Source organism: Dermacentor variabilis, chromosome 1, assembly GCF_050947875.1.
Source record: "Dermacentor variabilis isolate Ectoservices chromosome 1, ASM5094787v1, whole genome shotgun sequence".
NCBI lineage: Eukaryota > Metazoa > Arthropoda > Arachnida > Ixodida > Ixodidae > Dermacentor > Dermacentor variabilis.
In genome coordinates, this window is record NC_134568.1 from 64,344,626 (window position 1) to 64,360,373 (window position 15,748).

Genomic DNA, 15,748 nt, shown 5'->3' on the forward strand with positions numbered 1-15,748 from the left:
TTATGTTTCACAATTTGGCAGAAATTGCATTGCGGCTATTCTCAGAGCTACTAACTATTCTGTGATGGTCAGATTAGGACCTTAGTCTTTAGTTTATTTGCATGGCTGTTGCCACCACTCTACTAAGATTAGACATCTCTATTGCTTGCAGAGTGCAGTCCAGACCCAAACCTGCTGCCTCAGGGTCGCACCATGTTCTTCGTTGTTCAACCTCGCTATATGAACGTAGACATTCGTGTCATCATGGACATTACCTCAGGTGCAGCTGATTTGTATCTATCAGCTAAAGAAGACACCTTTGTCATCGAAGTCAACCGCACAACTGGCATACATGTAGTATCAGTTGATCGGAAGTATGGCGTTGGCTTAACTGGAGACTTGACAGCAAACATAGCAGTTCCAGCTGCAGCTTCGCTCCGTAATGGTACCGATGCCCCTTGGCTTCTGCGACCTCGCCATGCCACACCTGCAGGGCTAGCCACCTACGTCACAGTGAGGGACCCGCGTGAGTTCCTGTTGGTTCACAATCTTCGGCACCGTCTTGTTGTTACTGTGCCTCAGAATGTGTATGACTTACGAAGCACGCGGCTCTACCTCGTTATCTCAGGTGCTAGTGAAGTACCCACACGTGGAAGCCTTTTCTTCCGTCAGGACCAGACACGCATCGATCTCTTTGTCTTCTTTTCTGTATTCTTTTCCTGCTTCTTCCTTTTCCTGGCAGCCTGTGTTGTGGTGTGGAAGGTGAAGCGTGCTTTTGACATCCGCCGAGCTCGTCGTTTACATGCAGCACAAATGGAACACATGGCACGGCGGCCATTTGCAAAGGTGTGCCTGTCCATTTTGGATGAAGAGGAGAGTGGTGACAGCTTTCGGTCACCATTACGTAAAAAACCTCAACGTCGCGCCCTCAGGGACTCGCCTAAGGGTGTCCCAGCATCTTGTGGATCAGTGCGGCCAGTTGCTGTGGAACCCACGGGTGATGGTGCAGCAGCGGTGACTACATTAATGGTGCAACTTCCTGGAGGACTGAGTGCTCCAGTGCGACTTGCGCTTGCTTCTGCACTGGTGGCTGTGCGTTCTGGGGGAGGGGGTGCAGCAGGTGGCATCCGAGCTGCGATGAGGCGGAGGACAAGCCACATAAACTTGTGATATTGGACATGCTGTAATGTTCTTTATTGGAATGTTATACTCTGAACTCATTTGGCTGGACAGTAGTGGTGCAGTGAGTGCAGGCCATGTTGCAGCCTGAACTTTGAATCCAGCTCAAGTATGTGCTGTGGCTGTTGTGACCAGTGCGAGTCCCTTTCTTACACCTGCTTTGTCTTTGAGAGGACTATTGAGATACTTTTTTGTAGAGAGTGGTATTTAAAAAGATGATCTTGGATTCAGTGCAGCAGTTTTTGGGCGTAGACTGCCAGTAGGCAATTGCAGTGCTTTCTCTTGGGCTTGTAGTTTAGTACTTGCTTTTTTGTATTGGCCCTGTCTGCAGGATCAAGTCTGAGAAGCCCACTATCAACTGCACACCTACAAGAGCACTGCTGAAGATTTGCAGTGTTCCTGTTAACCAACCACAGAGACGATGTTTTATTCATAGCGTGCGCACCATATGTCCGCCTAACTCAACAAACATGACTAGACGTAGTTGCAAATCTAAAATGTTCGTTAGTTCATCAATTATATGAAAAGTCACAATAGCAGTGCCTCAGCTGCAGTCTTATGTCAGATGCTCATGTTCTTTGCCATATCATAGTTAAGTTTTATAATTACTTCCTGCATCTTCAGGCCACAATGCACATCATGTATTTACATATCCTTTCATTTTCTTTATAATTTTGAGTAACAAACTCAACAAACGTTGTCTAAGTTTAATTCAATATATCTTTTACCTGACATTGAATGTTCAGTTACCTCGCACTTTATAATTGCATACTTCACAATAGCTTACCCTAATTAGACTTGTATTTGATCTGCTGTGTAGTACTAGCTTCTGTGGCAGATTCCAAAAACAAGCTTTGTTTTATGAAAGGTCCTAAAGGCTTATGGCTAGCCATCATTTTTTATTACTCAGTTCATGCATGAGTATTGAACTTTGCTCTTGCATACTTTGTCTGATGACACTGTGTTTGTCTAATGGTTGCAAGTAATCAAGAACTTAGTGTCATCCGTGCTGAATGTTTTAGAGAGAGATAAGTATAACTGCAAAGTTGCCGCACAACACATTCGGTCATGTTTTGCACTCTATGTTTGGTGCCAAAATTTTTATGACTCTAACCTGCAGTAGCCTATTTGATGTCCCTGCAACCTTATTCCATTCATTCTTTTCTTCACGTTAATCAGGTATGGACAGATTCTTGACCAGTGCATGGAAAACAAGCTAAGATCTGTCAGCAAGCGATATCTTTCACTGCAAATGTGGCAAAAAAAAAAAAGAAGCTTTCTTGTACTTTTTTATTTTTTATTGAGAATAATTTTCTTTTTCACTTAGTTACATGAGCTCTGTAGCTCAATAATTCTATCTGGTGTATGAAAGCTGCTTCAGAATCTATGCGAATATGACTGGTATTTTCATGACTGAGCCATGAGGAATGGTTTGTAGCACTATTGGCCTATACTGAATAAACCAATCTGATGTTACCAGTTTCAAGAATCTCTTATGTAAATCTAGTTTGTCTCTATAAACAAAGTAAATTAGCAATGGATATGAGAAATTTTTTCTACAAATACAAGTGTCCTCTGTCCCATGCATGAAAAATGCAGTATACGTCAAGCTGGTTATCAAGCTCCTGATGAATTATCTTGAACACTTGTTGTCAGTACCTGTGATAACTGCTATGCTAATGTACACCTGCGATTTCATGCTGGGTCATTGCACATGAAGTTGTAAGGGGGGGGGACAAAATTTTTTGTTGTGTGTACCACTGGTTCTTCCAATAAGGGCACCCACCTAAATTTTTATGTTGGAAATGAACTTTCACTCCTGAGATTGTGCCTACTGTTTCTGTATTGGTTTTTCATCACATATACATACTTAAGCCTTGTTCTTAAGTGTTCTGACATGCTTTCTGCAAACTTGCTTATATGACAATCAAGAACAAAGAATGCTGCCTGCTATTTTTATTCTTCCATATCGTTAGTGCAGGCAGCCCAGAGCCAACAGCGTTGAATACAGTGATGATGCAATTGTCTTTAACAGGTGCCCTTGCAACTATGAGCACTCATTATGATTAGTGTACCACACCATTTGAAATCAGGAACATCATTTTAGCTTACCTTACTGTTGCAGAAGTGAGCACCTGGCTGCCATCCTGGTCATGTTGCATTTGTGAGATAACATTATTTCAGTCTCTGGAGTTTGTTTTACTTAGCTGAAAAAGGGGGAAGGAAAGAGGACTTCATTTTTGTGAGTTTACTGCGCTTTAAGGTGAAGTTCACCAGTGAACATTCTCTCTCTATTTTGTTTCCCTGAAAAGAAAAAATGCACGGTTTCTGTTAGTACATCTTGATAAAAATTTTTCTTTCTATATGTTACTGTCATTGTTCATGCATTTCAAGCCCATTACAACCTCAGGCTGTTCTCAGAATTAATGCCATCAGGTACCATTTTTAAATGTCTTTTTTTACTCATGATTTTCAAGGCCCTAGCTTTTACTTCTAATATTTATGTGGATGAAGCAATGTTTACAATCTGCACTAATGCGACAAGTATGCAATGCATTTTAGCCTAATGCACAACACTCGACACTGGCTCAGGCTTGTTTGTAATCACCTATCTAGAAAGGACTTCAGGAAGTATTATGGAACTCTTCTCTAATTTCCTGTAGAGAATGAGCACTTAGTGAGACCAGAGTAAAGCTGAGTTGAACTTTTTTCAAACCTTCTTGTCGTATATTTTAGCTCTGACGATCAAGGTAATTTGGCATGGTGTACAGCTAGAGCAGAAATTAGAATGGCATAGTTTTGTTGCCCTACTGCATTTGCCGCTAAGTCAGTGGAAACCAGACCACATATTTGGTGTGCTCACATGTGGCGTTAGCACTCATGTGGTCTTGCGTGAACATGTTATATCTACGATTTTTCCCTGAATTACTCGTAAATGCTGTTCCACCAAATCACGTTGCTGCTTACATTTTGCACTGCTTGTAGATGACATGATGCAGTCCTTTGTTGTGAAATGTATAATATCTTGTCCATTTCCATTTCTGTGCAATTAACATGGAATACATTTAAACCTGTATGTTATCTCATTTCAGCTGGGTCAGTGCAAATGCTTTAGCTGCAATGTAGATATAGTTTTCACTGTTTGCTTGTTATTCCATTCATTTTGTTTTTCCTTGCAATGTGCTGTGTAAGTTGTTTTTTTTTTAAAGCTTCTTTCATAGCTCAAAACAGCTACAGTTCCTAGTGCGATGCTTTTTCCAGCATGTTTACAATGTCAGAATAGTTCTGGCCTTTGTTGTGACGAGGTCTCATATTATTTTCTGTGTGTGTTTCTATTTACATTGCAGTGCCAAAAAAAGTGTGTATTTCATTGTATGGTGTAATGTTTTAATGTTTCCTTTTTAGACTTTTACTTTTTGATTGCTAAAAGCAAACTGGGGCAGAATAACAATGATTTCTCTAGAAGTCAGAGGACACTGTAGTGGCAGTGCGCGCCTTTGTATTCACTTTTGCTACAGCATAAGCAAATTATTGTTATAATCTTGCTGTTGATTGCGTGACATATGGGTGCAGTGGAATGAGTGACAGGCATTTTTTTACAGTTTGCTTTGTCGTGTTAATGTCATGGTTGTACACTGCTGAGCTTGGTATTGTGAGGATCACACCATCTGACAGCACTGTGTAAAGTTCAGGCCATTGTACACCATATAATATTTGCATCAGATTCTTACACATTTGTTTGTACTTGTTAACCAAATCATTACTAATTCGAAAAAATATTCGTCTGCAGGATGGAAATTACATTCTCCCTGAACTTGCTTTTATATGTTAATATGTCTAGAAGGCAACAAGGGAAACACGGGGAAGTTGGGAGATGGAAATTCAAGACGATGAGCAAAACGAGAACAAGGTGAAAGCAGGAGCCAACGTTTCGACAAGTGGACTTGTACTCTACATCTTCCAGTCAAATTTCCATTCCGAACGAGAAAGAAAATACAGAGAATCATACCTTAGCCATAAGATCAAGACATTGCAACCAATAGGCATAAACGTTTCAAAGGGAGCTTTAGAATTTATTTGCTATGCTAAATTTCAAGCTATAGGCGTTTTTTTTTTTCCCTTCTTCTTCTTTCAGTTTTTTCCCCCTTTATTTATTTATACCATTTCAATATTTTCCTTTTTTTTTTTTCGACCACTGGTTTCTGCTGCTCCTTCTATCATCTCTTTCAGAGACACGATAACCTATGACCACCAGTGAAAGAGGTAATAGAAGGCTGCTTGCTGTGCACGCTGTTGACACGCCGGCTGACACGTGATTGACAGACGGCCGGGTCCCTGGCCTTGTGCACGCACATCACTCCTTTATTCTCAATTCGACACGCTAACACACCTTCGCTCGTTGCCGCAGCCACCCGCCATGCCCTCTCCGCTTTAGAAGAACCCCACCTATATATACTGTGGCGAGGAAAGCATATGTCGCCTCGAAGAAGACAAGTCCACTTGTCGAAACATTGGCTCCTGCTTTCACCTTGTTCTTGTTTTGCTCATCGTCTTGAAGGCAGCAAAAACAAAGCCCACATAGCAGAAATCAACAGAAGAATTTGAAAAGAGATTGCATTCATACATTTCATCTTAGCTGCTCACCAAAAGTGCGTGTGCACTGCATCGGTGTGCTGTTGAATCTTTAAAATTTGTTAAACAGTGCTGTAAAGAGACTGAAAATGAATTTACAGTGCAGATGTTCTGAATCTACTTAAATGATCTCAGAGTATTCAGAGTATATGCAACATCAGTGTAATGTATGTTTTCCTTGTAATACATTGCATCATAAGCGCCTTGCTCTAACAAAGTGTGGTGGAATGCAGGTCTCCGTGGGCGTCACAAATGCTGTCATTGTAGCTCTACAAAGCATGTAATAGTTTTAGTTGATTGCTTTATGAAACCAAATCTTGGTTAAAATACTTGTTAGCCTTACGACTATTGGCTAATACTGCATTGGTCATTCCACACCAAGTGTACTAACCTTGGCAATTGATTACCTGTGATTTCTCTTCAAAAATTTTAGGCGCTTGGAGTATAATGCGAAAAGTCATTCCATAAAATATTTTTCTTGAAAAAAATTTTCCACTGGCTTGAGCACCACTCGAATTTTCTCGTAAGGCACGAAAGTATGCACCATAAAAGGCATTGCCATAAACTTCAAACTAATGATAAAAGATGAACGCTTAATTATCTCAGGAGAATGAAGGTAGGTCTTACACCTCAAATTGCATTAAGCACTTTTTAGCCACTCCTCCATCTTTATAAGCCATTAAATTTGGGGAAATTAGTTCATATTTGTTACTATTTTTTCAATAAAATGATCTTATACAAAAACGTAAATTTTCTACAAGTTCCCAGGAACTGGACTTTACGTGAAAAATATTTTTAGGCAGATATATAGCACAGCAGGCGCACAGGTGGCAATAAACATGCAAGAAACTCATTTTTGGCCTATGTTTAGCTGTAAATGTAAAATTCAAGCGATCCAAGTAAAAATACGCTAAATAGCACTTCTGATAGTGCTTTGCATATTTTTAAGACTGAGAAAGCTTTATAAAATTACTTTTTGTTTTAAGCGAGAAAAAATATTTTGAAGGTGTGTCCCACTGCTCTTGAAATTGGCATCCGTTTCATCTTCACTGCAATACCTCTTGGCAGCAAATATAATATGTATTGATGCAAGTGTTCATGTGCCAATAGAGGGTTGTATGTAGGAAGCCCCCACTGCTTCTAAGTTGAATTCTTTACGACTATATACAAGCAGCGTTATTACAGCCTCATGTTGCTATCCGTTGTCGATCTGCTTGGCATCTTAAGATGGCAACGAGAAGCGCATTGGCACCTATCTATTTGCTATATGACTGCCTACGCTAAAAACCTATGGCTGTGAAAGGTGCAATAAACAATGGTGCCTAAGTCTCCTGAGAAACTTAAGTGTTTATATTTATTATTGGAATGCAGCCTTAGCAATGCCTTTTATGGCGCATACTTTCGTGCTTTACGAGAAAGTTCTGGTGGCGCTTTCAGCTGGCGAAAAAAATGTTTTCTGGAAAAATATTTCTAGGAATGACTTTTCATGTTATACACAAGTGGCTAAAATTTTTTAAAAAAGAAATCACAGATGGTCGAGTGGCAACATTAGTACAGCTGGCATGGAATGACCCATATAGGGATTGGAACATAGCTGTACCTGAGGGGCGTAATTGTTATTTCAATTCTGTGAGAGACTAGTGAATCATCACAGATCACATGTGACCTGTACGAAAATGTACATTGCTATCGGACCTGAGATAGTGAAACATGTGGTGACCCACTATAGAATAACTTGGCCCTAATTTACAATATGTTAAATGCATACTTAGGCCATGTCTTTATGTTCAGTGAATTTTGTATAACATTTCATAAGTTAAATAATTACATTAAAAGGTCTGGTGTTATGCAGCCTTCAAAATTGCAGACAACTGGCTGTAGGCTTAGGTTGCATGTGGCACAGATGTGTTTTCTTTTCCTGCAAAATCATCTTGGTGGTAGAACCTCAAGCAATTTAGTGCACACATGGCAGTGCAAGTGACAAAAACATGCTGCAAATTGCAAGCATTTTATTGATTCTTTTAACTTTATGTTTAGGCTAAACTTTGATCATGCAGCATAGGTAATGACAGTATTGTTCTTCTAACAGCCAGAAAGCTTGTGCCTGTTGCAAGTGCTGTCATTGTACGCATTAATTACACTGCACATTATTAGTAGCAGAGCACTGAATGTGTTCAGGATTGCTGGCAACAGGTTTAAAAACCAGTTTCTGTTCTCGAACCTTGGCAAGAAGACAAACTGTGTAGCATTTACTTCCTTACATGGTATGCAGAATAATTTTTTTTATTAATTATATTTAAGTCATTTTTTAAACCTTGCAGTGAGTTTAATTTCAATGTTCCCTGGGGTGTATTGAGTGTATAACTTTCGTTTTATAAATATAAAAGTAGCTTAGTAACAAAATGTCAAAGAGCCAGTTGTTATCAGCAAGGTGCAAATCAAACTGGACTGACACTTTGTTGTATTCTAGCATCATTGTTGCTCTGTAAAATTTTTTCTTCTCGCAGTACACATTTGAGCAGCTGCTCTGCAGTTTTATATTCTTTTACATCATTTAATTATTGACTCACTGAGCATTAGAATAGGTTTTTCACAGAGTTCAGCTGGGCATACTGCATTCACTCTGTAGGTGATCGCAGTGAACCAGCCTTCATGCTAGAATATGTGCAACTTGTACATATTACCTCTACTGTTTGCACGTTTTGCTATGGAATACTCTCCGTCCTCGAAATGTCCCATCACGAGGTAATGCTGATAGCAAATTAGCAGACAAAGGAAAATGAAATTTTTAGGAACATTTATCACTGAAATGTGCACATTGTGCTGTGGTAGATGATCAATTATTTTCAAATATATTGTACAAAGATCAAAGGTCGCTTCATCTTATGTTGGGGAAAGTGTGGGTTAGCCTATGGAAATATATTTTTTCCACTTGTGTGAATGCTGTGAATGTTGCAGCATAGTAGAAGCAGAATGCAATACACAAGAATCTCGCATTGAACATCTGAAAGTAGAAGCAATAAAGGAAGTTAATAAACCTTATCTACATTTGTTCTGATTACACTGATAAAATGCAACCTTTGTTCAGTGGAAAACTGAGAAAGTTGTATTAAGAATTGCGTGTATGACCAATTTCAATGTGTGTCAGATATAGGGAGATAGATACTGACGTTGGGCGACAAAATTGTTGCTTCAGCATACTTGTGCCAAGTACATCAATCTGGGAGATAATCTGACAAGTGGTGACACCTTTACAATCAAAAGTATGCTAAACAAGAGCAGTGAGCAACGCATCACAAGATATTTATTTGGTGAAGATGCATTCACTATGATGGCATGCGAAGTGCACTCCATTATTAAGAGTGAATGGACAAGTACACTGTATGATCATGGCGTGATTTTTGCAGCACAAAGCACTGAAGTGCGGAAAGAAAAAAACGAAGGGTTAGAAAAAGGATGAACACAAGCGCTGACTACCAACTGGATTTATTGGTCAAGAACACACAAACATATACAGAAGGTGATAGGGTTATCGCACTAGTCACATTGGTAGGTTGAAACCAGTGGTGAATATTTGTCAAAATTTTATTACATGGCAAGAATTTTCAGTAGGTTAGAAACCAAACAAGATTGTTTGGTTGGCATAGGCTCAAAAGCGCGAACTCCTTATCGTGTAAAGCCACTTATGGTTGACTCGCCCACATATCACCATATTTCTTATATAATAGGCCTCAGAAATTTTCCACGTTCCTTGATTGTGTAGGCAATTCAACGCATTTCCCTCTTCAAACTGAAGCTAACAACCACAGCCTTTGCAGTGCAACACTAAGTTAGATGTTCTTCCTTTGATTAAGTCATTTTTTTGTTCCTCCAGTCTTTTGTTTATGCAGCATCCTGTATGGCCTATATAACTTTTCCTTTTTTTTTTTCTGCGCTTAAGTGCTTCACATGGCAGAAGTCACACCGTGAACTTGACCAACTCTCCCACATCGCTATTCGTATTCAACACACAGTATGAGCAACGCATTGCTTTGGGATAGTTGGTAATCCATACTTCTTAGTGTTTTAGTGCAGAATCTACAAAAAGGCACCCGGAGACACAAACAGAACAGGTTCTAACTTCTAACTACTGTTTAATGCCAGATGTTCTGAATATATAAAGCAAAATAGACAAAAAAAGAGAACATAATCATTTGATCATACCAACGTGTATGTGTTACTAAGCACTTATTACCAGCTGCCCTCAAGAAAACTTTCCTATTTCTTTGGCAGATAACAAAAGAGATGGTTTGCAATGCACTCATAATCATCATCACAACACAAAATTGGTTGCATGTGCCAAGGGTATTGTGTATCGAATACCGCTATCATGTGGCAGAACGTATGTAAGGCAGGCCAAACGATGCCTACATGAGCACTTAAAGGAGCGCAGCAGGAACGTGGCAAAGGGAGGACAGGGACACTTGGTGTTACACTGCTGTGACTGTGGGTGTACTCTGTATCTTGACAACACTGCAATCTTATTGAGAGACAAACATCGGTGCATGCATGAGATTGTGGAAGCTGCAGTAAGGAATAGGGATGATTATGAGTGCATCAGCTCACCGTCTCTTCTGTTGGTATCTGCCAAAGAAATAAGCTTTCGTGAGAGCAGCTGGTAACAAGCACTTAGTAACGCACATGTGTTCGTACGATCAAGTTATTAGTTATTTTTCTTTTTATCTGTCTTGCTGTGTATATTACCGCGTCTGTAGTGTGGCAAGGACGATGTCGATGAGAAGATATATTGGCATTTAAAAGAAACATGCGAACAAGAAGAAGACGAAGAAGTGACTAGGGCATGGTATTAAACAGCCCATTCTTGCTACTGTTCCTGCTGACTTGTGCATTTGTCCCTCGAGTTTCCGACGCCGCGACAATATTCAGAAAATCTGCCATTAAGCTTTGGTCGGAAGTTAGTGCCTGTTCCATTTGTGTCTCTGTGTGCCTTTTTGTAGATTCTGCACTAAAACACTAATAAAAACTGTATGAGTAACATTCTGTGGATCTGGAAGTGCCAAGCTCCACAAGAGAGGATGCATCTGAGGCAGTTATGGTTCCTCTCTGCACAATGACGCCGCACTGTTTCTGCATGCAGCCACAGCTGGCACACCTCACAGAAGAAGCTGCAGTGCTTGTGTTCACTCGGAGGGGACGATGCTATATGTGAGCTATGGAGTTTCAGTATACCCACTAAAGTCTGGCATTTATAACAGTCACTTATAAGTACTAGTAAAGACATAGGGACAGCCTGTGGAAGGACTGGAACGCTGCAGTGAGGAATATGGCAATGTTCACGTATGTTATGTATCAGCACATTATATCATCAAGTCACAAAGTGAAATCTATGCGATATTAGTACTCAAGTGACTAACACCCATCATATATATAAAAGAAGTTAGCCAATGTCTGCCACGAGCTTCTGCATCAATACAACACACAGCCAGGTGACAGCACAAGGTGAATGAAGCTCATCAAATGCCCATGTTTTCAGGCACTGAAGGATCTGCAAAGTGGTATGAAGTTTAGAGATTTAGAGAGTAACATTTGCGTGAGTGACTATGCAGCTGTCCACAGTAATTATTTTTTCATAGTGTGTATATAGTTTTATGAATTGATACGAGAATAGGAAAGTTTAGGGTTTAGAGGTTGCATGCGGTCAACTGGTGCAAGAGAGTGGTAAATGGTGATATCTGTCAGAAACCTTTATCCTACAGTGGACCTCATTGAACACGACGATAATGGTGTGCACCTGTCATGCTGACTTAAAGTCTCTTGAAGTGCGTTGAAAGCTATCTGTGTGTCAGCCAATCAAGAACAACAGCTGCGTGGTGCTGATTTAATGGTAAAATCAGTGACGCATTAGTAGCAAACAGTGACCAAGCCCTTCTTCTTTCCTTGAGACGTGCACCATTCTCATGCCTGGTTGGCTGATACAACCTGCATGTTTAACTGTTCTGCACGAAGTTGGAAGAGATGGAATACAACCAATACACCATATTCACCTTCTGGATAGGCTAAGCGCCATACATGGCTAGGGTCTAGTGCAGCAAACAACAAACTTGTGAGCAAGTACAGTGCCACAAAAACTATTAATAATAATAACCTTTAATAGCAGGAACATGGTACTCTAGACGGCTCGCAAGGCTAAACAGAAAGGCTGAGGCACATACGCTAGAGCAATAGCCAGCTGTCTAGGGCAGGAATTTAATGCAGAAGGAAGACTGAAATTGCGGAGCTAAGTACACTCTAGCTGAGCATTTGCAAAACAGGTCCCACCATAATGCCAGGAAACTTTACTTACCGCTTCTAGTACATTACCAAAGCTAATGAAAAGAATGAAGTGGGTGGGCAAGACCACCCATGGCAACATGAAGAGGAAGCTAGTCTGTTCATGAATGTTGATTCGGCTGCGGTTCTCACCTGGTGTGAAGACCAGCTGTTCCTGTGAGTGAGTGAGTGGCCAGGTTTTTCGATACCTCAGTTAGCTTTTGAGCTTTTCTCTATGTATTGGGTCATCATGTCTGTTAACTCCCCAGGGGGAGGGTCGGCAGTCTGGTTTGCCAGTTTACCAATCCAAGACTAACCCCTGGAATGTTTGAATGGCTTATGTGACCTGGTGTTCGCACCAATTGGCGACGGGGCCACCAAAATAAAGAATGCTAAAGTGATTCAGAAACAGTTGTGCACATCTACTAGCCACTATCTTGAAATTTCGGAGATCAGATCATTTGGCAGAAGGGGAATTGTCTGCAAATCCTCGAGTCTGGCTTGTGTGTCTGACTTGCTCCGACGCATAACCTTCGCCTCATTACTGGTAAAGGCCTTCATCCCGGAAAAAGTGGTATTTACAAAGGGTATTGTTCGGGGTGTGGACCCATCTTGCTCTCCCCAAGAAGTACTAGAGGTCTTCCAGGAAGCTGACCTGGGGATTGTTTCGGTGTACCGCTGCAACAGGGTGGTTGACGCACTTGAGTGCCGACAGAGTCCATAATAGCAACATTTGCTGGAACATTCTTTCCTACAGAGCTAAAGGTAAGGCCTATTATCTATAGGGTAGATCATTTGGGACCATGCCCTCTCCAGTGCAAAAACTGTTGGCGTTTCGGACACAGCGGCAAAGCCTGTAAATCTGTGACACACTGTTGCAACTGCGGCGCAAATCACGCATCAGACGTCTGCTTCTCGGATTTGCCGAACTGTTGCCTTTGCCAGAATGTTCACACAGCGGATGATGTACAGTGTCCAAAAAGGTCTGATGAGGCCAGAATACTAGAAATTATACATCACAACAAGTGCTCCAGAGCAGACGCATATTCACTTTTATAGAGCAGGAAACACACGTACGCTGATGCAATAAGACCACCTGGAGGTATTCTAGAAAAATATAATGACATCAGTAGTCGCAGCTGTGGAGAGGGCAGTGAGTGGCGTACTAGATCACTTGATGACCATCTTTTCTTATGCATTATCGCAAGTTTTTTCAGCTAAAGTGCATGTCCCTGAATCTCCTACAGTTATAAACTCAGCTTCCCAACCTCTTAACTTCTGGCGTACCTTCTGACCTGTACCTTCTGTTTCGAGTAAATCACCTATAATGATGCCAACCATAAATGGCCTCACTAGCACGTATAAATCAAATGTTAGCACTGATGTGGAAATGGCGAATGTGGCTTAGAAGTGCAGGGCTTCTCATTTCTCCCCTGCAGGGCTTCTCATTTCTCCCCAACCAAACATTATCATTCTCAGACAAAAAGCAAGAAAGGTTCTCTGAGCATGAAAGAGTTTGATGTATTGAAAGTGGCTGTTGCCTCTTCTGTCTCGGAGTAATCATGGCCGAGTTAAAAATTCTCCAATGGAATTGCTGCTCTGTATTGTCTTCTTTAATTGATCTTCAACACCTTATTTATACCTATGACCCAGAGATAGTTCTTTTACAAGAATCTTGGCTGACACCTGTCAAATCCTTTTGTTTTAATAATTTTCACATCTTCAGAGTAGACCGAATTTATGGCCGTGGTTGAGGGTTAATTACTACGGTGTCCTCAAAAAATTTTCACAGGGCTGTTATACATCAAGAAATCATGAATCTGGAATGTGAACTGTTGGCTATTGATTTAGTTCTTTACACATGTGCTTTACCATTTACCCTTTACCCTTTACCATAGTAAATGTTTACTTTCCTACAGGTGTCTATAGAACAGGCTACTTTGATGGTTTATTGAGTAAATCAGAGTTGTCATTGCAGGGAACATTAATTTATATAATATCACGTGGGGTTACCGCTCGCATACGAGTGGTGAACTCCTGTGGTCATGGTCATCATCAAAAAATGTTCGCTGCTGCAGTAGACGGGCTGTAACATTTATGCGCGGAAATTGAAGGTCCGTGATTGGCCTGACTCTGGCAGCTGCTGGAGTTAGCGTGACATCATGGATATCTCTAGATAGTGGGACTTCCAGTGATCATTTCGCTATTCTTTTTTTCTATCATGTGTTCCCTGCAGAGAGTGAGTGATAAAACATTGAAATTTGTCAACAGCGGTACATATTGTGAGCTCGGGGCCGTGGCTTCAGAGCCAGTGGTCAGCTGAGGCTCTTGGAGATGACACAGAGTGCGGGAGACATGCAAAGGAAAATGTTTACTATCTGGAGTGCAGACCAACTGAGCCCAAAACCCAGCTTCCTGATCGCCGCTCCCCATGCGAGGCTTACTGCACGTGGCCTGGGCGCATAAGCCCTGCTCTGGTGATGATGGCAGCATCGCTGTGCCGCCATGCGGCCGGGGTCCCCATAATATAAAAAGATTGCGAAATCTGCTATTTACGCATTAACTTCGCCTGATAAGACAGAGTGCACGGAGCAGGTTCTAAAATGCCTGACTGATGCAGTAGAATAGTCCACATTTACTATAGGAGTTTCTAGTAGAAACAAAAAGGGCTCCCCGTGGTGGACTGAAGAAAGTGAAAGGGGATATCGTCTTGGGAAAGCTGCATGGAAGAGCCTTCTTCATAATCAGAGCCCCCTAAATTGGATTAACTACAAATTTTATGCAACCTCCTTTAAGCAAACAACTGTGAAAGCTAAGGACGATTATAACGCTAATTCAAACACTTACTTATTTGACACAAAAAACTGGAAAGCCCTACCGAGATTCATGGAGCACAACAAGAAAGCTTCTGTCAGCCATATATTGAACTTCGTTGTACTGACCCCAGTTGAAGCTAAGACTAATTCTGACTGCATAGCACATGGCCTTCCATTATGATTCCAGGCACAGTGCTCAGTTGTGTTCAGAATGCTGACACAGTGCAATGACTTTGAAGAGGTCAATACTTCGGAACTTCTATCTGTCGTAGCTTGCATGAGATCAGCAACTCCAGGTTATGATGGTATATCTGTTAGCATGCTCAAAATTCTTGGCACATACTTTACAGGAGTGTTGCTAAATGTTGTGAACATTTCCCTTGAGAAAACATGGCTACCTGACGAGTGGAAGATAGCTAAAATTGTCTTGCTTCTAAAGAATGCCGGAAAAAGGCTTGATTTGGACAACATTCGGCCAATTGCTGTAACTTCTAATATGGTAAAATTAATTGAAAGAGTTGTTTATAACTGTCTATTAGAGCACATTTATAAAATTCATGCTTTAAGCACCTCTCAGATTGGATTTTGCAGTGGTTGTTCTATTTGGTCCGTGCATCTCGATTTAGAAAGCAAGATACGGTTAGCTAAAAGGAACTTAGAAGTTTTGGCCCTCGTAACACTAGATGTTGCAAAAGCTTATGACAGCATAGAGTGTAGCATTCTACTGAAAAAGCTAGCTGCCTTAAACCCTCCATTGCAGATCATCGCTTGGATCAAGGATTTCTTGCACGGAAGAACATTTTTCTGCACAGATGGAAAGTATCATTCTGAGT

At 40.9% G+C, this 15,748-nt stretch overlaps 1 protein-coding gene across 1 annotated transcript in view; it reads left to right on the plus strand.

The window, feature by feature from the left end:
- Megf8 (multiple EGF like domains 8) overlaps positions 1 to 8,832 on the plus strand; it is a 209,229-nt gene extending 200,397 nt beyond the window's left edge. The window contains exon 34 of the mRNA XM_075688154.1: positions 152 to 8,832. Within this exon, the coding sequence (XP_075544269.1) occupies positions 152 to 1,149 (998 nt within the window). The 3' untranslated portion in view covers positions 1,150 to 8,832. The remainder of the gene's footprint in view (positions 1 to 151) is intronic.
- Positions 8,833 to 15,748: the final 6,916 nt, after the last annotated feature.